The sequence below is a fragment of the Saimiri boliviensis genome, chromosome 17 (assembly GCF_048565385.1).
Source record: "Saimiri boliviensis isolate mSaiBol1 chromosome 17, mSaiBol1.pri, whole genome shotgun sequence".
NCBI lineage: Eukaryota > Metazoa > Chordata > Mammalia > Primates > Cebidae > Saimiri > Saimiri boliviensis.
In genome coordinates, this window is record NC_133465.1 from 67,629,665 (window position 1) to 67,650,072 (window position 20,408).

A 20,408-nucleotide genomic window follows, 5' to 3' on the forward strand; every position below is an offset into this window, starting at 1 on the left:
GAGCCGCCATCATCAGCACCAGGAGAGCTGACCCCTCCCGGGACCCTCCCAGCTGGGCGGCCCCACACACCCGCTGGAACCCCGCGGCAGCCGCCCTTTTGAGTACCTCTGTCCAGGACTGAAGACGAACCTTGGCCACAGTCCTTGCGAACTGTTCCGAAAACAGTGCGGGCTGCGGTGGGTCAGCGTCACATGCTAATGACAGGATGTTCCTCGTAGCTTTTTATTTTGTGTGTCTTACGTTTGTATAGTATGTTGTCATTTTGATTTTTTTTTTAAGTATAAAAGCTGCTTAGAATAGTTCTATCATGAAGGGCACTTTTCAGATTGTGGGCTGGAAAGGGTTATTTTATCTGTGGGGAGGGAGGGAGACGTGAAGCCTATTTAAAATGAGCCTGTGATGCTTATGCACATGACCAGAGGCGGCCGGTAGTCAGGGCAGAGTCTGGTGCGGACCGCGGGCGCAGAGCGGCTCCACGCGGGAGCCGAGTGGAAGGCGCAGGCTGCGATCTGCTCTCTGTCCCCTGGATCCGCCTATGCACATTACCCTTGTTTCATTACTTTTTCATGTCATTTTTTTATCCCAAAAAATATTTTTTAAAAGTTAAAAAAAAAGACATATCAAACATGCAAATACTTGAATCCAGCAGGCCAATAGTGAAATGTGAACACTTTCTAATTCTACACTTCCAGGTTGACATCAGTACACAGAACAGGCTCTAGGAAAAATTGCTAAGTTCATAGCCTACGTGCGTGTGTATGTGTGCGTGTTGAAACAAGTGTGTGTGTGCGTGTGTGGTGCGTGATTCTCACAGCGCGCAGTTCTCTGTCCGTGTGTTTGAAAGCGTGTGAGGATCTAACTGTGGGTTTCCCTTGTATTCAGTATATGCTTTTTTTTGGCGCATTGGTCAAACGTTTGTTACTATTAGCTTCTAACTTTGCACTGAGTGTCCTCGCCCTTCCTTTAGCTAATCCTATACACCACAGAGAATTCCCAGGACAGGGCCGGCGACAATTCACGTGTAAATGTTTACTCAAGGACTCTGTGACTGCGTGTAAAAAGTACAGTGTATATCTCTGGAGAAATAATACGTATACCTACCTTTAGCAGCTTTCTATTGTGGACTAATGCAAGAAAATTATTACCAGAGTATTGCACCATTTTCCATTTGGAATATAAAGTTAAAGAGAAAAAAACTGTTGTTGAACTGTGGCCATAGATACTTGTAAAGAATGGATGGTTCCGCGGGAGGAACAGAACAAGCACTTGGACGTGGGTTGTGACTGCTTTTGGGGGAGCCTGGGGTTTGGGCTCCCACCTGTTTACAGACCTTTTTTTCTCCTTCAGACTTTAAAATTTTAAAAATTTAAAAAGGAATTAAAAAAAAAAAAAAAAAAAGACTTCCGTCGTAAAGAAACCTATTTTCAGAATGCAGATACGCCCCTTCAGAGCTCTGGGACGGGACAGTGCTGTTCCCTCGGCCATCGTCGTGGGCTCTGCCGATTGCTTTCGCCCCTTCGTCAAGGTGACAGGCCTTGTGGCCACTGTCTTGCACATGCCGGACGCGCTCTCAGGAAAGCCAGGGCTCCCGAGGGCAGCTCCACACCATTTCATGTATTTTTAAACCCAACTCCTAGCACTGAAGATGTTATTTAAAAAAAAAAAAAAAAAAAAAAAAAAAATGAAAAAAAAAAGAAAACGAACAAAAAAACAGACAAAGAAGAAAAATACCTAATCTCTAATGTGTAGCAGTTACATATTTACCAAATAATGGACTCAAAAGAAATAGATGTTTGAAGAGTGCTTTATATATTAAAAATTGCTTTATGTTTTAAGAATGATCAATGTTTTGATTGTTTTGCAAGGAAGAAAGACAATGGAATAACATACCCTCAAGTATGTTTTAAAAATATATATATATGAACATTGTGCTCCCTGCCTGCTTGATCAGGAAACTTGTGCATTACATTTTTTTTAATTAGCTTTTTAATGGTTTTATCAAAACAAAAATATATACAAAAAAAAAAAGTCCTGCAAGATTGCAGATCAACAAAAGCTGGTTTTATAGAGGATCATGAACTATGCACAAACTGGGTTCAAGACTTTTTTTCTCAAGTTTAGTAGGGTATTTAGCAAAACCAACCTCCCTCAGAGTGACTGCATCTCATTGCCATTACATGCATTCTGTATACTCGATGGACACACACCTGCGTATGTCTATCCAGTATCTGTGCGTGTGAGCGTGCGTGTGCGCGCCCAACACACCACTTCCCATGCTGCCAGCGAGCACTGAGCTGTAGAAGAACTCCTGATGTTTTATTAAAATTGGGGATGAAAGTCAACAATATGTTAGTTTGTTTTTGGGTTTTGTTGGGTTTGTTTGAGTTTTTTTTTTTTTTTTTTTTTGGACCTTTTATTTTGGATTTAATTGTCTGTAACTCTGAGATTAAAAAACAAGTTTGTGGCTCTTAACGTTTTTCTCATAGAATGTGATTGTTGAAGAACATGCATCGAAATTTGCTTTCAGAAGTACAACGCTTTATCGAATCTTAATAAATTGCAATTTTTTTTCTTGGCTGTTCAAAGTAATGTGTATTTCATCTTTCAAAACGGACACTGCACGGTGCAGCTGGGAGAGCTGGCCTGCCATCATGTCCTCAGAGCCTACACGAGTCTCCATCTCACGAGGGAAGCGCAGACTTCCAGTTGTTTTGCTTTATTCTGTCATTTGCTTTGTGGGTTTGCTGTAAATACTGAAATCTTACTAATAATTGGTGAGCGGCATAACCAAGCTTTCTAGCTCTCTACCCACACAGCCCATCCGAGGCAGTTCATCTGGGAACTGCTGTTGTCGGGGACGGCAGCAAGAAGAGGAGGCTGGGGCCTGCCTGGAGTCCTGGCGGACGAGTGCCGCTCGCTTTTGCCTAGGGTCCACTTTGGGCCTAAAGAGGCTTTGGAGAGAAGAGTCATGAGGGTTTTTTGTGTTTCCTAGACATCTTACGCATTCATTTTTGGATGAGCACAGTGGAATGTCGGTGCTGGGCGAGGCAGCAGCAGCCTAACCCCAGAATCTCAGTGGCACAGCTAGGAGTCCCTTCCTAGGACACTGGCCGTGGCCTTCAGGGTGTCCAGTCAGTGCCACCGGTGTGACCTTGGTGTTACAGACAGGCCTTTGAAGAGAGACCGAGCACCCTGGTGGCCCCTAAAACTAAGCAAGTGTCTTTTTCTGTTTCCACTTCAGAGAGCAAGGTCAAAGGTGGACCTGCCCATTGTGGGTCAACTCCATCAAAAGGATGAGACCCCCACCCCCACCCCACCACAGGCTGACCCCCGCACTGGGGAAGGCGGCTGCCGCTGGCTCTGAGCAACCTCTTGGAACTTGAAAAAGAAAGCAGTAAGTGAGACCTAATCCAGAGAAGAAATTAAAGACCAGAAAAAGCATTCTGGGAATGAAACTCAAATGCACTTGAACCTGGAAGCAGCAACCCTCAGCTCTGCACTCCGGACCCTCTCTGCAAGAGTTCGTTTTGTGCCTGAGTGGCTACAGGGGCAAGCTGTACCCAGGCATGTGCGCTGGGGGAACAAGGTCAGTGCCCGAGAGTGTGCAAAGGACGTGGCAGGCTCCACGGAGGAGGTGGTATTTGCCCTGGGCCTGGGAGACCAGGTTGGATTTTGACAGACTGGGAACTCGGGGGACAGGTGGGGAGCCCACGCAAAGGCCTCGTGGTCCTGGAGCGCCATTTCCACCATGGGTGAAAAGCAGGTTTGAGGAAAATGACAGGTTCTTCACTTGTATCCGTGGACTTTTTTTTTTTTTTTTTTTTAATGACAGGTTCAGAGTAGCCCTTTGTGGTATTTTTGTTTGTTCATACAGTCTCTGTCTCCCAGGCTGGAGTGCAGTGATGTAGTATCAGCTCACTGCAGCCTTGACTTCAAGCAAGCTTCCCACCTCGGCCTCCCAAGTAGCTGGGACCACGGGCATGCATGCGCCACCCCACCCAGCTCATTTCGTTTTTTTGTTTTTGTAGAGATGGGGTCTCACCATGTTGCCCAGGCTCGTCTCAGACTTCTGGAAATACAGGCATGCGCCACTGTGCCCAGCCTCCTTTTTGTTTTTTAACTAATTTGGCAATACCATGACAGAACAGTAAAGGTCGAAAGCAGGGTATCCAGTGGCTAGCAGTGTGGTATGCAGAGAAGGCTGTTCAAACACGGGGAGGGGGAAGCCAACAGACGAAGGGGCATCATGGTGAGCCCAACAGAGGCAGTGGGTCATCCCACGAAGACCCGGTGCAGGCGTGCAGTATCTACGGATGGCCCAAGAAAACCTGCACAGGATCCAGACAGAAACAAAGCTGCCTAGCTCTGCACGTCAGCGCTTCTCGGAGGAGCTGTGGCTGACAGGCCTTCCTGGTGCAGGACTGCCCCGAACAGCAGCAAGTGTCGAGTGCCTGGCCCCCAGGTCGCCATGAAAACCAGAAGCAGCCACTTGGGATGAGGCACAATCACCTGAGCCCAGGAGGTCAAGGCTGCAGTGAGCTATGATCGAGCCACTGCACTCCAGGATGGGCAACAGAGCGAGACCCCATCTCAAAAAAACAAACACGTTTCCAAAGCCTCCCAGGCCCACGGGTGTGAGTGCGTGCGTGCGTTTGTGACAACCTGGTGCTTGGATGGGGCCCAGAGCAGGGGTTCTCAACCTTGACCCATATTAGAGGTCTCTTGCTTGTTTTGAGAGTCTTGCTCTGTCACCCTGGCGGGAGTACAGTGGCACGGTCTAGGCTCACTGCAACCTCCACCTCCTGGGTTCAAGCAATCTGCATCAGCATCCCAAGTAGCTGGGATTACAGGCACCTGCCACCATGCCTGGCCAATTTTTGTATTTTTGGCAGAGACCAGGTTTCACCATGTTGGCCAGGCTGGTCTTGAACTCCTGACTTTGTGATCCGCCCGCCTTGGCCTCCCAGAGTGCTGGAATTACAGGTGTGCGCCCCCGTGCCTGGCAGATAATTCACATCCAAAATGTTAAAGATGATTCACATCCAAGTCAGCTGGGGGTGGGCCTCAGGCACCAGGGTTTTTTTTGTTTGAGACCGGTCTTGCTGTTGCCCATGCTGGATTAAAAACTGGGCTCAGTGGGCACAGTGGCTCACACTGTAATCCCAGCACTTCGGGAGGCCGAGGCAGGCAGATCACTTGAGGTCAAGAGATGGAGACCAGCTTAACCATCACAGTGAAACCCCATCTCTACTGTACAAAAATCAACCAGGTGTGGTGGCCCCAACCTGTAATCCCAGCTACTCGGGAGGCTAAAGCAGGGCACCGAGACCATGGGACTATACTCCAGCCTGGGCAACAGAGCAAGACTCTGTCTCAAAACACAAACGAAAACTTCTGGCCTCAAGCAATCCTCCACCTCAGTCTCTGAAGCAGCTGCCACTGCCTCCAGCGAGTACTAGTGTTTTCAAAGCCTCGCCAGGGGATTCCATCGTGCAGCCAAGGCCGAGAAGCAGTGGCATCGAGGAGCCTTGACCTTCGTCCAGAAATAGCGTCAAGTTGCCATCCACTAGAACCGTTTGCAGTTTCCACGTCTTAGGCTGCGCTCATGGGACGAGCACGGCCTCCCTGCAACATGCCAAACGGTGCCAGGCGTGGTACGAAGCGCACACGGGAATCATGCCCCATGAGGCGAGGAGCTGGGAGGTCACAGAACATGCCCCAGGGCACCCAGGGACAAGCTAAAGCCAGGCCTGCAGCATACAAGGGCTGCTCTGAAGAAACACGCGAGGTCCTCACTGGAGGGTCTGGGGCCACACAGTCCAGAGACTGAACCAGTATGAGACAGAAACAGGAAAAGGGGACAGGCTCAGCCAGCCATGGGGGGGGCAAGCTGGATGTACAGCGGGCGTGGACGCCTCCCTCTGAGGCAGAATTCCTTCTCTGGGAAACATCGGTTTTTGCTCTGCAGGTTTTCAGCTGATTGGATAAGGCCCACACGTTCTCAAGGATGATCTTTAGGTGAATCGACGGTAGGTGTTCACCGTCTACAGCAGCACACGTTCACAGGACACCTCGGTTCCTGTTGATGAGATCACTGGGCCCCACAGCCTGGCCTGGTTGACACAAAAGACTGACTAGCACACACAGCAACTCCAGAAATAGCCAGGGCAAGTTCTTCCACTTCCCTGCCATAAGCAGTCACTACTGTCTTTTGTGAGGTTGGCAAGGTGGGCTCAACAGATCACCATCAAATGATCATGCTGTCAAACCAGCAGTGGCAGGCGTACGTCCCCATCCAGAGAGGGACCATAGTGGTTTGGAGGACGGCGTCTGCACAGATGGGGGCCGCAAAGCCCAGGTCAGTCACTCCGGACTGTCAGTCACTTTCCGGACTGACCATGCAGCTTCGCCCAGCGGCGCTCGCACCTGGAGATGCTGCCACAGGCGGCTGCCCAGAATCCACGCCAGCTACTTGCAGAGGCCCCGAAGCACCACTCTGCTCAGATCCATCCACCCGAATGCCTACTCTTGTCGGGCCCCAGTGGCAGCACCCAGATGTCTTCAGAGTGCAGGAGCCTCCCCATGGGACCGGGTGGGCTGGGTCCAGCCTGGAGGCTGCTAATGGCCAATGGCATCTCTACCTGCGTCTGACCCTTTTCTGGGCCCATTGCTTTCTGACCCTGGGCTCACCACCCTAATCCCAAGCGCAGCTCCTACAAACATGGATCCCTGGGCCATGATAGGCTGGTCCCCACAGACATGGAGCCCTGGGCTGTGATGGGCTGGTCCCCAAATCCCTGTGCCCACCCCACAGCCTTGGGTTTTTGGTATCCCAAAGGCTCCTCAGCCCAGTCAGACCCAGGGTCGCCACCCCCAAGCTAGCTGCTGGCAGCCAGAAGCAGGGGGCCAGCCCTACCAAACCAAACCCTGTTCACCTCCAAGTCCAGGTACTGGCTGCCTCTGTGTAAGAGTCACCTGTCCCCACAGCTCATTTGTAACTGAAACGTCATCCCAAGTCCCTCTAAATTTCCCTCCTGCTCCAACAGATGCTACAGCATCACCCAGTGGTTGATGCATCGCTCTGGTCACAATCTGCCCGCTCGGCTCATCTGTGCAGGTGAGTCCCTCCCAGGCACAGGTTCAGGCTGGTCAAAAGCAGTGAACAGATCAAGCCCTGGCACCGTCCAGCCCCTGCCATCTGGGGTTTGGCCAGCAGAGGGCGCCCCTGCTCCAGCTGAGGTGCCCACGACCTGGACCTGTGCCCAGAGGTGGCCCCAGGGCAGCGGGAAGCGGACCCTGGACGTGGGCGTGGTGATCGGGCACAGGCCCCAGTCACAAGCACGGAGCCTCAAGGGACAAGCCCACCTGCACAACGCGTTTAATCGGAATAAACAGTCACAGGGAAGAGTTCACTGGGGGTGCCCAAGCCAGATTCACCCAGCCTTCTAGCTCCAGCCTAGCTTTCAAGAGGAGAGGCAGAGTGACTTCCTGGTCCTGGTATCCGGCGGGGTCACTGGGAGACACCAGTGTGGTCTCAGGGTGCTGGGCGGGCCCTCGAGGCCCATCCCCATCCCCTAGGCATCCCGTTCATCTGTGAGCAGGGTAGGAGGTACCACAGCCTGGCTCGTCCTAACCCTGCCAGAAAGAGACGTCAGCGAGGGAACCCCACAAGCGTCAACATCCCTGCAACCTGGCTGGGCACAGCCAAGGCCAAGCAAGGGACCGGCCAGATTCCCCACAGCCTTTATCCTGAGATTATTTCAAGTCCCTGTCAAAACCAGGCTCCAGAGGCCAGTGAAGGTTCTAGAGAGAGTGAAGGTGGGCCAGAGGCCAGGGTGGGGACTTCTGTAGGTCAAAAGTGGTCAAGTATCAGCAATGTCATGGTGCAGCCCCAGGGAGCCCCACCGTCCAGTCGTGGCCCCTCTCTCCTGGCTCAGAGTGGCCCCAAACCCTCCACGGACTCTCACCTGCTCCTCTCCTCCCTCTCCTTCTTCTCGTAGATGGAGTGAAGCTTGTTGATTAAGAAGATTTTGTCCTCCCCCTCCTAGAAAGTCCAGAACACAAAGGGAAGGAAAAGTCACCCATCCATCCATCAGCCCATCCAGAGCCACCCTGTTCCAAAGTGCATTTGAGGGAAAACTCATGAGGTGTATTCAACATCATAAGCAGCAAAAGTAAAATAAAAGGTGAACGAGCCACCAAAACAAGGACAAGGAAAAACCAAGAGCCAGGAATTGGGCATATGTGTGGCTCTGAGCTTCCTAGTGGCCAAAGTGAAAAGGGAAATGTGATCAGCAGCCCAGAGCCAGCCTGACTCAATTTAAAACCAGCCTGGCCACTTACTGGCTCTGCCTTGGGTTACTAACTCTCTGACCTCAGTGGCAGCATCTGTAAAGGGGGTAATAACACATGTCATAGGGTTTACATTCACTTCCTGCTTCAGCCATAATGAACTATCATCAACTTCGTGGCTTAAACCACCACCAGTCTCTCATCTTTGAGTTCTGGAGGTGAGAAGTCCAAACTGAGTCTCACTGGGCTACAATCGAGGCATCGTTAGGGCTGCGTTCCTCCTGGGGGCTTCCGGGGAGAATCCCCTTCCCCGCCTTTTCCAACTTCTAGAGGCCCCGGCAGTTCTTGGCTCTCAGCCCTTTGCTCCACTTCAAAGCCGGCAGTGGCCGCTCAAGCCCTGCTCACGTGGCACCACTGTGACCCTGACCCTCTGGCCTCCATTTCTCACCTCTAAGGACCCTGAGATCATGCTAGGCCACCTCAGTAATCTAGGGTTGTCTCCCACGCGAGGTCAGCTGACTGGCAACTTTAATTCTACCTGAAACCTTAATTCCCCAAGCCACGTAACAGTCACGGGTTCCAGTCTTAGGACGGGGACTTCTCTGGGGCCAGTCCTAGAGTGACCCGGGGCTCTTTCGACAATGAAATGTGACAAGCAGAGGGGGCACTCAGCATAGGACCTGGCACACAGGAACCCCAGTCACGGGCACTGGGGTCAGACCGGGATTCCCTGCCGGGAACCTTCACAAAGAGGACAGAGCAGTCCTGTCAGGATCCACGCGGACCGGCTCTGGGCACCTGGCAACCTGGCGCGGCCTACGAGGGCCACTTCCAACACCTTCAAGGAGGGACCACGGGCCCCTTAAGCAACATCCCAAGCTGCTTCTGCCGAGTTGCTGCTGAGGACAGAGGGGCTGTGCGTGCGAGCCATGACGACCTGGCTGGGGAAGGCTCAGGTCGGGCCCCAGAGACGGGTCAGAAGAGCTCGGCCTTGGGTAGCCGCTGCCGCCAGCGTCCTCCAGGAGAACGCTCCTCCCCATCCCAGAGCATCAGCCGGCGGAGGGAGCTGGGATTCTCCTCCCCTGCATTCCCTGCCCATCCCACCTGGCCCCGGGGGGCTCTGAAATGCCACTCAGTAGGGCAGGAGCCATTTCCCACCTCCAGCGTCTATGGCCAGACGACCACTGCAGTCAAGATGCCCAGCTTTCAGCTCTGTGTGGCCAAATGGAAAAGGCAGGAGATGGGACAGTGTTCACAACCCAAGAAACAGGGGAGCTGTCCCCATGAGCTCTTGGGACGAGCTGCCTGGAGCCCTAGCTCCTGGCACCAGCTAGCCAGCGGCAGGGCCACATGTCTGCCGAGGCCCACTGGCTGCAGCCCGCCCTGCCCTCGCCTTGGAGACAGCAGCCACTGACCCGGACAAGTGCCCCCCAAACCCTGGTGTGGAGCACACCTGCGGACGCAGGCATTCGCCAGCCCAGAGTGAAATACTGCGGGAGGGCAAACGGCAATGGGAGGGGACCGGGAGCCCTGGCGAGGGTGGGGCAGAGCCCAGCAGCAGGACGCAGGCCGGGAAAGGCCAAGACCTGCCTCTCAGGCCGTTCCCCAGGGGGAGAGGCCTCGGGGGAGGAGGCCAGGCTGGGTGGCCCGGGGGGTGGGGGGAACGTGCCTTGTGGCCAGCGTGGCGGCTGTCCAGTGGGCAAGGAGGTCCTCCTGGGCAGAGAGGAGCAGAGGGAGTGGGCACGGGGGCCAGCTACTGGGGGAACAGTCCTCTTGGGGGCTGCCGCTGGGATGTGGGGTCTCACCCCCCTAAGCAGCTCACTCCCATGACAGCATGAGAGCCTCATCAGCGCCCTCTGCTGCCCAGGCTGGAGTGCAGTGGCGCCATCTCGGCTGAGTTTCCCGCCTCAGCCTCCCGAGTAGCTGAGATTACATGCGCCCACCACCATGGCCAGCTAATTTTTGTATTTTTAGTAGAGACAGGGTTTTGCCATGTTGGCTAGGCTGGTCTCGACCTCCTGACCTCAAGTGATCCACTCCCTTCAGCCTCCCAAAGTGCTGGGATCATAGGCCTGAGCCACTGCACCCGGCCCTTTTTATTCCTTTTTTTTTTTCTTTCTTTTTTTAATGAGACAGGTTTTCGCTGTTACCCAGGCTGGAGCACAGTGGCACGATCATACGATCATAGCTCACTGCAGCTTCCACCTGGGCTCCAGCGATCTCCGCCTCAGCTTCCCAAATAGCCGGGACTACAGACGCACACCGCCACACCCAGCTAACTTTTAAGTTTTCATAGAGACGAGGTTTCACTATGTTGCCCAGTCTGGTCTCGAACTCCTGGGCTCCAGCCATCCTCCCACCTTGGCCTCCCAAAGTGCTAGGACTACAGGTGTGAGCCACCACATCCAGCCCAACAGTGTTTTCTTCAAAAAACTATTTTCAGTCCTGACCCTCCTTCAAGCTTACTGCACCTGTTTGTAAAATGAGTGAAGATTCCACAGGGACCCAAAATCCATTTCTAGGAACTCAGAAGTCCTCACGGAGACTGTCTGAACCCTCGAGCAGGGCCACACCCTGGCGCTGAAATCACACACTCCCCCAGGGCCCCAGTTCCAGTGGGTTCCTGGAGGTCCCTGGGGATCTGTCTCACGGCTACTTTGTCACTTGTACTGAAGTGCACGTACCGATCAGGGTCACTTGTTTGGCAAACAAACCCTCTCACCAGCTGAGACCTACCGGGGAAGGTATGCAGGGGCTGGGGATGAGCTGGCAGGGGAGTGGAGGGGAGTGTCACCCAGATGACTGAGAGGGTGGGGGCCAGGGTAGCCGAGGCGGGGGCACTCACGTTGCTGATCTGCTCCTTGAGCAGGCAGATGACCTTTCGCTGGCCCCGCACCACCTGGATGTTGAGATAGATCACGGCCCTGCAGGAGAGGGGCTGTCGGGCTGATGCAGGCCCAGCGAGGGCCATCTCCCCAGGGCCACCCCCACCTGCGGGACTCACAGCAGCAGCGCAGACACCAGGAAGACGAAGAAGGTGTTTTCCACCAGGTACCGATGCACCCAGGGCAGCCAGGAGACCCTGGGGCCCGCCGCCTCCAGGTGACGCACCCACACCCTGCCGGCCTCGTACATGGTGTCCAGGGTCCGGAAGGGGCCACAGATGTCTGAGGGCTTCACCCTGGGGAAGAGGCCGCCCAGGAATCCCCAGCCTGGGCAAAAGCCCGCCAGGCTCCCTCCCAGCCTGTCTTCACCCCAAGCCTCGGCCGCCCAGGCACCACCACCCAACCCCGGGATGGCACAGAAGGGTCGCCCTCCACCCGCCTCACTCACTGCCAGACAGCGTAGCAGAGGAAGACAGCGGCGCCCAGGAAGGCGGGGAAGCAGAGCAGCGTGAGGAAGACGGTGCTCATGTGCGAGGCCAGCCACGGCCGCCGCGGCGCCTGGCAGTTGGCCAGAAGGCTGGTCTGCGGGGCAAGGCTGCGTTCGGCCACCGTCCTGCCACCCCTCACACCCTCCAAGGCCTGGGGGGGCTCAGGAGGGAAGGGCAACCGAGGCTGTGCGTCCAGGCAGAGCCCAGGACAGGAGCCCGCTCCCTGCGGCTACCTCACTTATAGGGGAAGGTGGAGGCCCGCAGGTCACCTGCACGCAAAGCGCTGATGCCCACAGCACCTCCGTCCGCCGAAGGTCGCTGCCATACCAGGCTCTGCACACAACACGCTACGCGCCACCTCCCTCAGTCCCCACTGAAGCGTGGTCCCCATGGCACGGATGAGGAAACAAGGCCAAACAGGACAGGAGCCAGGATGGGAACGAAGGTCCCAGTTCTCAGCCACTGGGCATGCCCCGGTTGGGGACAGAGGACCAGGGTCACTTTCCCAGGGACCCAGAGGGCGGGAGGGAGGCTTAGTGTCTCCAGAGCCCTGGCCAGGTGCACACAGGCACCAGGTGATGACCTCTGAACCCAGCGAATGCTCCCCCGCCTGCCTGACCTCAGGTGATCCGCCCCCCTCAGCCTCCCAAAGTGCTGGGATTACAGGTGTGAGCCACCGCACCCAGCTCCGGTCTGCCAAAGACAGCGATGCCAGGAGGGGTCAGCCGCCCCTTGGGCTGAGGAACAGAGCCCAGGGCAGCCAGGGCTGCCAGCCACACTCCACTCTCAGGGGGAGGGTTCCAGTGTCCCACACTCTGCCCACTGAGTCCTGCCCCACTGCCAGGCCACCCTGCCAGCCCAGCCCTCGGCAACCTCACCTTCTTGATGTAGAAGACGAGCAGCAGCTTGATGATCTGCACAGCGGGAAGGAGGGGCGAGAAGAGCACCCCCAGCCTGGAGAGGAACGGCAGTTCAGGGGCCACTCCAGTACCACCACCCCGCCCCCCACCAGGCTGCTTCCAGACCTCGGGCAGGGCAAGTGAGAGTGGCCACAACTGGGTCCCCGGGGTCAGGGCCCGCATCACTCCAGGATCCACGGCTGGGCCTGGCTGTGGCCTCGGGGAAAGGGGCACCAACCTAAGGGCCAGACAGCAGGAGGCAAGCGGAGACCCCTCACCAGGTCAGAGTCTGCCCGTAAATCAGCTCCAGCACATTCCGGGCAATGTCAAACTCAGGCTTCCGCCTCCTCTTCAGCTTCTTCTCGGAGATAATCCTGCCACCCAGGAGGACCCCAGAGAGTTAAATGGAACGGCCACGTGCAGGGAGGCGGGTCCGAGTCCCCACACCCAGAGGCACCACCGTCCAGGTGACATCCTGGGCCTTCCACAGATAATGCCAAGGAGAGGCAGCCCCCAGCCTGGGAGCCCTCACCGGACGCTTGGTCACACTGGCCTCATCCTAAGTAGGTTCGGATACACCCAGCGCAAAATAACAGTATTAACTCCGGCACTAAGTGATTTTTTTCTTTTTTTATACAGAGTCTGCCGTCCAGGCTGGAGCACGGCAGCACAATCACGGCTCACGGCAGCCTTGACCTCCTACGCTCAAGTGATCCTCCCACCGCGGCCTCCCAAGTGGCCGGGACTACAGGCACATACCACCATATCCAGCTAATTCTTATTTTTAGTTATTTTTAGAGACGTAGTCTCGCTCTGTTGCCCAGGCTGGTCTCAAACTCCTGGGCTTAAGTGATCTTCCCACCTCAGCCTCCCAAAGTGCTGGGATTACAGGCGTGCCCCACCGCGCCCGGCCTGGAACATTTTTAAAATGTTCCTGCGCTGTCTGTTCCCTACTGCCTATTTTTCCTTTGCGTCCTAGACTGAGGTTGTGATATACACAACACTTGGAAACTGTTTTCCTTTCCAATCTAAAAACGAGTTAGGTTCTGTTCCCTGCATGTTCCTCTGAAGGGTGGAGACACGGGGCCCTGATTTGAAAGATGCAGGTCGGAGATGCTCCCTGGCCACGCGCCAGGATGAGAATGCTGCCGCCAGCCCCGCTCAGGGTGCCCAGAGGGCGCTCGAGGGACTCAGGGGTGGGCAGATGGGCCCAGCCCACCCCGGGCCCCCTCACCTCCACACCAGTTCCCCAAAAAGCGTGTCCAGCAGCGTGAGGACGAAGTCCATCACCAGGAACCGGTACAGCTCCTGGCCCACTGAGTCCTCCCAGCACTGGCCCCGCAGCACGCCCACCCTGCGGCCCAGCCAGCGGTAGCACAGTGTCCCTAGGATGGCCAGCTTGAGGATGAGGTTCCTGTGGAGGGCGGGGCACAGAGGCTGACGCATGCGTGCAGGAGACAGAAGGTGCACCCCAGGGCCCCCACCACGCGCCTGGTCACCCAAGATTCCCCCAGAGCCAAACAAGCAGTACCAGCTCCAGCACCAAGGGTGTTTCCATGCGCGGCCACACACCTACAGATGGCCACGTACACCTCCAGCACCGGGGAGTCATGTGGCTCCAGGGCAGCCAGGATGCGGCACAGGTAGGGGGACCCCAGGTTGAGAAGGCCCACCACCAGGGGCAGGACCAGCAGCGCGGCCTCCTGGCCAGCAGCCTCCAGACTCTGCGGGGTGCAGGGAGCGGTGTCACGGAAGCCCCCCCATCCATGGTGGGAGGGGGCAGCTATAGGGAGAGGCCGGGGTGGAACTGGCAGGTAGCACCTCCCTCCCCTGAGATCTGGCCCTCCCCAGTCTCAAGTTCAAACCACACAGGAAGTGGGAGGGGCACAGGTCGCGGAAAAAGGCCGTGAGATAAGACAAGGGCTGAGAGGTGGGGCTGGGAGGGAGCCCCAGCACGGGGCACGGCGTACGTGGCACCCTGGCCTGGCTGGGTGGAGGAAGGGAGGCAAGGCTGTCTCCCCAGGGGGCTGGTGCCCAGAGTCGCTGGGGACATGTTCCCAGCAAAGGCCAGGCTCCCCCCGCGATCCTCGCACCTGGATCATGAACTCCGAGAAGACGTGGACGGCCACAGCGCAGCCGAGCGCGGTCCCCAGACACAGCAGCCACACGAGCCCCAGTGTGGCCACCTGCCGCAGCCTCCTGCACACGCTCCTGGGGCTCTGCCGCAGCTGCCACTCGGCCAGAAGCTCCTGCAGGCAGCACCATGTCCCCGTCACCCACACCAGAGCACGGACACGTGTGTGCGGTGCGCGGACACAGCATGACACACAACACGCACACCACACATCAGGAGGCTTGACCCAGGACAGAGGGTTGGACCCCAACACCCCACCTGCCCTCTCACCTGTCTAGAGCCCTCCCTCCACGCAGAGAGGACCCAGTCCCCTGCCGGGAGGCCCCCGTGCCTGGGCTGGCGTTCACTCCCGAGGCCTGCCCTCAACCCCTCTCCACCCACCTCCCAGCCCTGCCTGCTGGGGCCAGGGCCTTGCTCAGAGGTCCCTTCCTGTTCCCTGTGGATGTGGGTGGCTCCCCAGTGACGAGAAGCCCCCCACAGAATGACTGCTGACGACTGCTGACAGGTCACAACTCTGAGCTCCTCAAAGCAGAGAACCCCAGAAAGGCAGGGAATGTTCCACAAGCCCCAGCTCCGCAGCCTCCTGGCCACGAGACCTCTGCAAGGGCCTTGGCCTCTAAGCCTCGGTCTCCTCACTCAGACACAGAAAAGATGACGGCTGGGCGTGGTGGCTCACGCCTGTAATCCCAGCACTCTGGGAGGCTGAGGTGGGTGGATCATGAGGTCAAGAGATCGAGACCATCCTGACCAACACGGTGAAACCTCGTTTCTACTAAAAATACAAAAATTAGCTGGGCGTGGTGGCACGCACCTGTAGTCCCAGCTACTCGAGAGGCTGATGCAGGAGAATCTCTTGAACCCAGGAGGCGGAGGTTGCAGTGAGCCAAGATTGCACCACTGCACTCCAGTCTGGGAAACAGAAAGACTCCATTTCAAAAAACAGAAAATAGAAAAGATGACAGTCCTCACCCACTGGGCACCTGGGGCCACCAACCAAGCTAACACCAGCCAGGGAGTATGTGCCAGCTGGGGCCTGAGGCCTCGGGGCTGGCTCTTGGGTGCTCACTGGGCCACGGTGCTACCACCCACTAGCAGACAACAGAGGCAGCACCTAACTGAGGGACATGTACCCCAGCAAACCCAGGGCCTTCCCGGTCACTGCAAGCAGAAGGCCACGCCTGCCCAGTGCCCGGAGTTCAGCTCACAGAGGGCCCTCCCTCTAGAGCGCAGTTCTGGCCGTGTGGTTCTAAGTGGGCCCAGGGAGCTGGGCAGGCCAGCTAGGTGCTCCAGGGCCCGGGGATGGGGGCTCCCAGGGCCGCTCACCTTCAGCCGGGTGCGAATGTTGTCCTGCTGGAGGCGGGAGGCCCACTTCTGCGTCACCTTGTAGTCCCAGGAGCAGAAGACGGTGATGGCGTGGATGCCAGAGGTGCTGCCCACCCGGTAGCTCTCCCCGAAAGAGTGAGCCATGCTGAGGAGAGGCACACACAGACAGGGCAACCGGCAAGCTGAGGGCAGAGGCCAAGGGGAGAAGGCAGACGGGATGCTCTCGGCAGCCAGGCCCCGCCACCTACTCAGGAGCCCTCTGGGCCCCACATGGACCTCCTGCCATGCTCCCGCCCCACCCCCAGCCCTCTACACCAGTCTCATCCAATCCGGCACCCGCCAGCCACATGTGCCCAGAAGAAGGGGCACGGCTGCATTCATCCCTGACTCGGCTGGCTGTCTCCAAGCGAGTCACGGACAGAACTGCTGGGCCCCTTGACCGAAACATCTTCCCTGCTGCTTCATCCTTCCCCACTCTTATTTAACCTTCCTCTCTCACAGCAAGTGCCAACTCCCCTCAGAAGCAACCTGACTCCTTCCCCAGTGCTCCCATGACATGAGAAACACCGCTAAGGCTCCTGGATTGTCCCAGCTCAGGGGTCCACCTTCTCCCAGAGACAGCACACCCCCTAGGACCGGCTCCATGCTCATTTACCACCGTGCCCTGAGCTGAGCACAGGGAATGTTTGTAGATGTGTGGGTGGGTGCGTGGGTGGATATATTTGTAAATGGTCGAATGGATGGGTGGATGGATGAGTAGGTAGATGAGTGGGTAGATGGATTTATGGGTGAATAGGTGGATGGGTGAATGCGTGGATGGGCCAATGGGTGGATGGGTGGATGGGTAGGTGGATGGGTGGGTGGATGAGTAGGTAGATGAGTGGGTAGATGGATTTACGGGCGAATGGATGGATGGGCGAATGGATGGGTGAGTGGATGACAGCAGACAGGTGGATAGATGGGTAGAAGGAAGAAAGGGAAGATCAATGGCCGGGTCAAAGGATGAATGACGGATGAGCGGAGCTCGGGGCCTGGGTCACCAGGGGGAGGCGGTACCTGTATACCAGGGTGATGCAGGTGATGAAGAAGCCCACGCCCACGGTGAAGAGGTAGGCCAGGGGCATGTTGTAGGGCAGGCCACTCGCCCTGGGTGAGCACCGGCCACCCTCCAGAGGTCCACCACATGGCTGGTTCAGCGTGGCATTACTGTAGTGGCCGTAGTACATGACAGTGTGGGTGAAGCAGCCCTGCAGCAGGGAGAGCCACGAGTCAGGGACTCCCCACCCTCACCCCGACCTCAGGCCTGACAGCCACGGGCAGAGCAGGGGAGGCCGGGCAGGGGAGGCAAGGGACACAGAGAGGGGCCAGGGCCACAGCAATCTTAGGCCTCCCAGCCCCATAGGAACCTGGGCACGATGGGCATCCAGGGGCATTGAGGGGGAGGTGGGGAGCTGGCTGTGGCCACCTGGGGTCACAGTGGGGACAAGGCTTGGGAGCCCCAGGGGCACTGGGACAAGAAAGGGACACAGTACCGAGGCAGCAGAAGACAGGTGCCCCCCAGCCCCCAGCCCTAGGGCTTCCTCACCGCGCCTGTGAGGAGCTCCAGGCCCGTGCAGACGGGGACGGGGCCCGGCAGGGCGGGCGGGAAGGCAGCCTGCGGGCCCACGATGAAAGCCAGCAGCAGCAGCAGCAGGAGGGCATTGAAAGCCAGCAGCGTCTTGAGAAAGAGGAAGTAGGAGAGCACGCTGGAGCCGAACTGGCCCCCGATGCGCTTCAGGGCGTAGCGCCACGGCGTCAGAGCCTGCAGGCTGGAGAGCAGCGCCAGCCCCAGGCTGTGCAAGGTCTGCGGGCACAAGCAGAGAGGCCCTGAGGGTGAGGCAGGAGGAGGGACCCAGGCGATGGGGCCCTGCCCAGCTGCCCCAGCCCTGGGGCAGACCAGGGGCCTCTACCAGCACGCAGGCATATCTGAGCCAGCCACAGCAGGAGCAGACGCCGCCGTGGCCCCGCTGGCCCCTCCACTTCCCCCTCGGGGTCTGGCTCTTCTCTCTGGGGACAGAAGCAGCCATAGGTGACCAGACCAATGAGGAGCCCGACTCCCTCCTTCCTGGGGACCAGCCACCCACAGGCTCAGCCCCTTCTTCCGAACCACCTGGCCCAGCCTGGGGGTTGGGGGCACGGGGGCTAGGGGCGCAGGAGCCGGTGGGGGAGCGGGGCACTCACCGCAGGCTGCGTTTCTCAGCCAGGCTTAAGGGCATCCCTCGAAGCATGTGGTCCCGCTGCGCCACTGCCAGGCTCTGGAGCTCCTTCACCAGGAGGCTCTGCTTCTCTGCGAGAGGGAGAGGCAGGTCCCGTCCATCCCCAGTGCCCCTCCCTGCCACCCGCAGCCGGGACCCTGGACAGGGCTGTGTGTCCCTGAGGCACCGTCCTGACTCATCGGTGCCCTTATCTGACCCTGAATCGCAGGTCGCCCACGTGTTTGCTTGAGTTGAGCAGGAAGCTCACAGACAAGACGGCGTGTTTCCCCTGCACCGTCCCCAGCGCGGGGCCCAGGGTCACAACACTCTGAGCACTCCAAGATGCTTGTGAGGTAAGACCCCCCTTCCCTGTCCCCGTGGGTCCCTGCAGAGGGACGGAGGAGCCTTCAGGCAGCCTGCTAAGGGATAGGGGAGGGGGCCCGAGCTCGGCCGAACCCCAGCCCCCCGCCACCAGGCTGGCCTCCCGCACCCCCCCCCATGCCAGTGTCTGTCTGCCACTGGGGCTCTGGTGCCCACTTACTCACCCTCCTCCTCCTGGGCCCTGGGGTCCAGCTCCAGGTCGTACATGCGGAGGCTGGGCCGGGCAGAGCGCACCAAGTTCCCCAGCAGGGGCCGGCTGCTCCGGCGCCGAAGCTGCACCGTGCGGTTGTAGTACTGGGAGATGATGGCACCCCGGCTGCGGCCTACGGAGGCGGCTGGGCAAGACTGGGCCAGGCAGGGCCAGGCCTCCCTCCCCTAGGATGGGCTCACCATAGGCCTCCCTGTCCCTCGCCCCTTCCCAGGACCCAGGAAAATCTTTTCAGCAGAGACTCTGGACTCCACTGCATTCCAAGAGACTATTTTTATCCCATGACGACTCTGGAGTCTTTTTTGGAGCCCAGCGAGGGCCGCATGGGGCTGTCCAGGCAGCAGCCGGGGTGGGCTAGGAACCCGCACGGGGCCTGGCTCTGAGCCACGCAGATGCCCAGCCCAGCCCAGGCACCGGGACCGACTCAGGGCGAGGCCGAGGGTCCCACTCACCAATGGTGCGGCTGGGCATGCTGGCCAGGATGCGGAGGGTGGCCGTGCTGTGGGCGCCCTCAGACCCCGACAGTGTGTGCAGGCCACTCCCTGCAAAGCAAGAAAGACTCACCAGGGGTCCCGGAGATGCCTCTGGCCACTGTCTCTCCCACCGCACCCTAGGCCTGCAGAGCTGGGAGGCCCGTCCTGAGGGGCTGGGGCACCCCAGTCTCGGCCCACACCTCCCAGCAGCCAGGCCGGAGCTCACCTGCGGCCCCCCTCGCTCTCTGCTGCAGCTCCAGCCCCTCCTGGGCAGCCCACCTGCTCTGCTCTTGGATGAGCTGGTGGAAGGAGTCGTGCACCTCGCTCTCATCATAGGGACTGGGCTCCCGGCTGCTGTGGGGAGTGGGTGGGGGTCAGGCTCCAGCTGCCTGTCTCCTTCCTCAGGCCCCTGCTCAGGTGACCTCTCCATGGGGGTGGAACATTCCAGCCTCCAGCCCCCAGCCCCAGAGCACTTACCCCTGGTCCCCTGGGGTCTCAGGGACATCGAGGACAAAGGGCGGTGGCTGGGCTGTGTCCATGGCCAACACCCCGCCAGTCTGCGGACCTAGGCCAGCTCAGAGCCTGGACGCCGCCTCCGGAGCCTCTTGCTGCCCATCTGACAAGACAGCGGCACTGAGCCAGAGCCCGCCTTCAATGCCTGGCGGGCATCCACACCGCCCACGGCAGGTGCCACTTACAGCCCAGGCAGTCCTGCCCACCCCCCCACCCCAGGTAAACTCGCGGTCAGGCTGGTATAAGCCTCATGCCGGAATGGACTAGGGGCCCCTCCAGAGTCTGGGGAGGGGAGAGAGGAAGGAAGGGTGTGGGCCTGCAGGTCCCTGTTTCCTTGATGGCGCCAGTGCCTGGGAAATGCGGAAGAGGTGGGGTGCCTGTAGACACGGCCCTTTCAGACCCTCCATTCCCGGGGTTCTGGCCCAGAGATACCTCCTCTTTGGAGAGAAAAGGCAGGACAGGCTGGAGGCCTCTGCGTCTGCCCTGTGACCCCAAAGCACTTCCTCTAGCAGGAACTCAGCTGCTGGAGCCCTCACCCCAGCCCCAGGCGGAAGCAGCAGACAGGACGCTCCTCCCC

The 20,408-nt window shown here is 58.1% G+C and overlaps 1 protein-coding gene across 8 annotated transcripts; it reads right to left on the bottom strand.

The window, feature by feature from the left end:
• Window positions 1–2,386: 2,386 nt before the first annotated feature.
• On the bottom strand, window positions 2,387–19,880 carry TMC6 (transmembrane channel like 6). 8 transcript variants are annotated; one of them, XM_010342358.3, is made up of 19 exons: window positions 19,796–19,880; window positions 19,545–19,672; window positions 19,298–19,387; window positions 18,802–18,960; window positions 18,243–18,348; window positions 17,972–18,068; window positions 17,608–17,865; window positions 17,079–17,269; window positions 16,023–16,167; window positions 14,659–14,814; window positions 14,138–14,289; window positions 13,800–13,979; window positions 12,844–12,939; window positions 12,545–12,620; window positions 11,627–11,760; window positions 11,298–11,474; window positions 11,139–11,217; window positions 7,969–8,045; window positions 2,387–6,114 (listed from the first exon to the last, which is right to left on the bottom strand). In XM_010342358.3, exons 1-19 carry the CDS (start codon window positions 19,855–19,857, stop codon window positions 6,093–6,095), a joined length of 2,385 nt encoding a protein of 794 aa, XP_010340660.1. In that variant the 5' UTR covers window positions 19,858–19,880; the 3' UTR covers window positions 2,387–6,092. The 8 variants fall into 8 exon arrangements, with proteins under 8 accessions (XP_010340660.1, XP_074245116.1, XP_003931734.1 ...); XM_074389015.1 differs by having other exon boundaries at window positions 2,387–7,636; XM_003931685.4 differs by having other exon boundaries at window positions 2,387–7,636; window positions 19,545–19,669; window positions 19,796–19,879.
• Between the last annotated feature and the right edge of the window lie 528 nt (window positions 19,881–20,408).

Excerpts from the sequence above, each read along its gene's own strand:
- TMC6 (XM_074389015.1), bottom strand. The coding sequence starts at position 19,857 with ATGGACACAGCCCAGCCACCGCCCTTTGTCCTCGATGTCCCTGAGACC. Across the intron at positions 19,673-19,795 it reads GAGACCCCAGGGGACCAGGG|CAGCCGGGAGCCCAGTCCCT; the intron begins GTAAGTGCTCTG and ends CACTCCCCACAG. Across the intron at positions 14,290-14,658 it reads TCTCGGAGTTCATGATCCAG|AGTCTGGAGGCTGCTGGCCA; the intron begins GTGCGAGGATCG and ends TGCACCCCGCAG.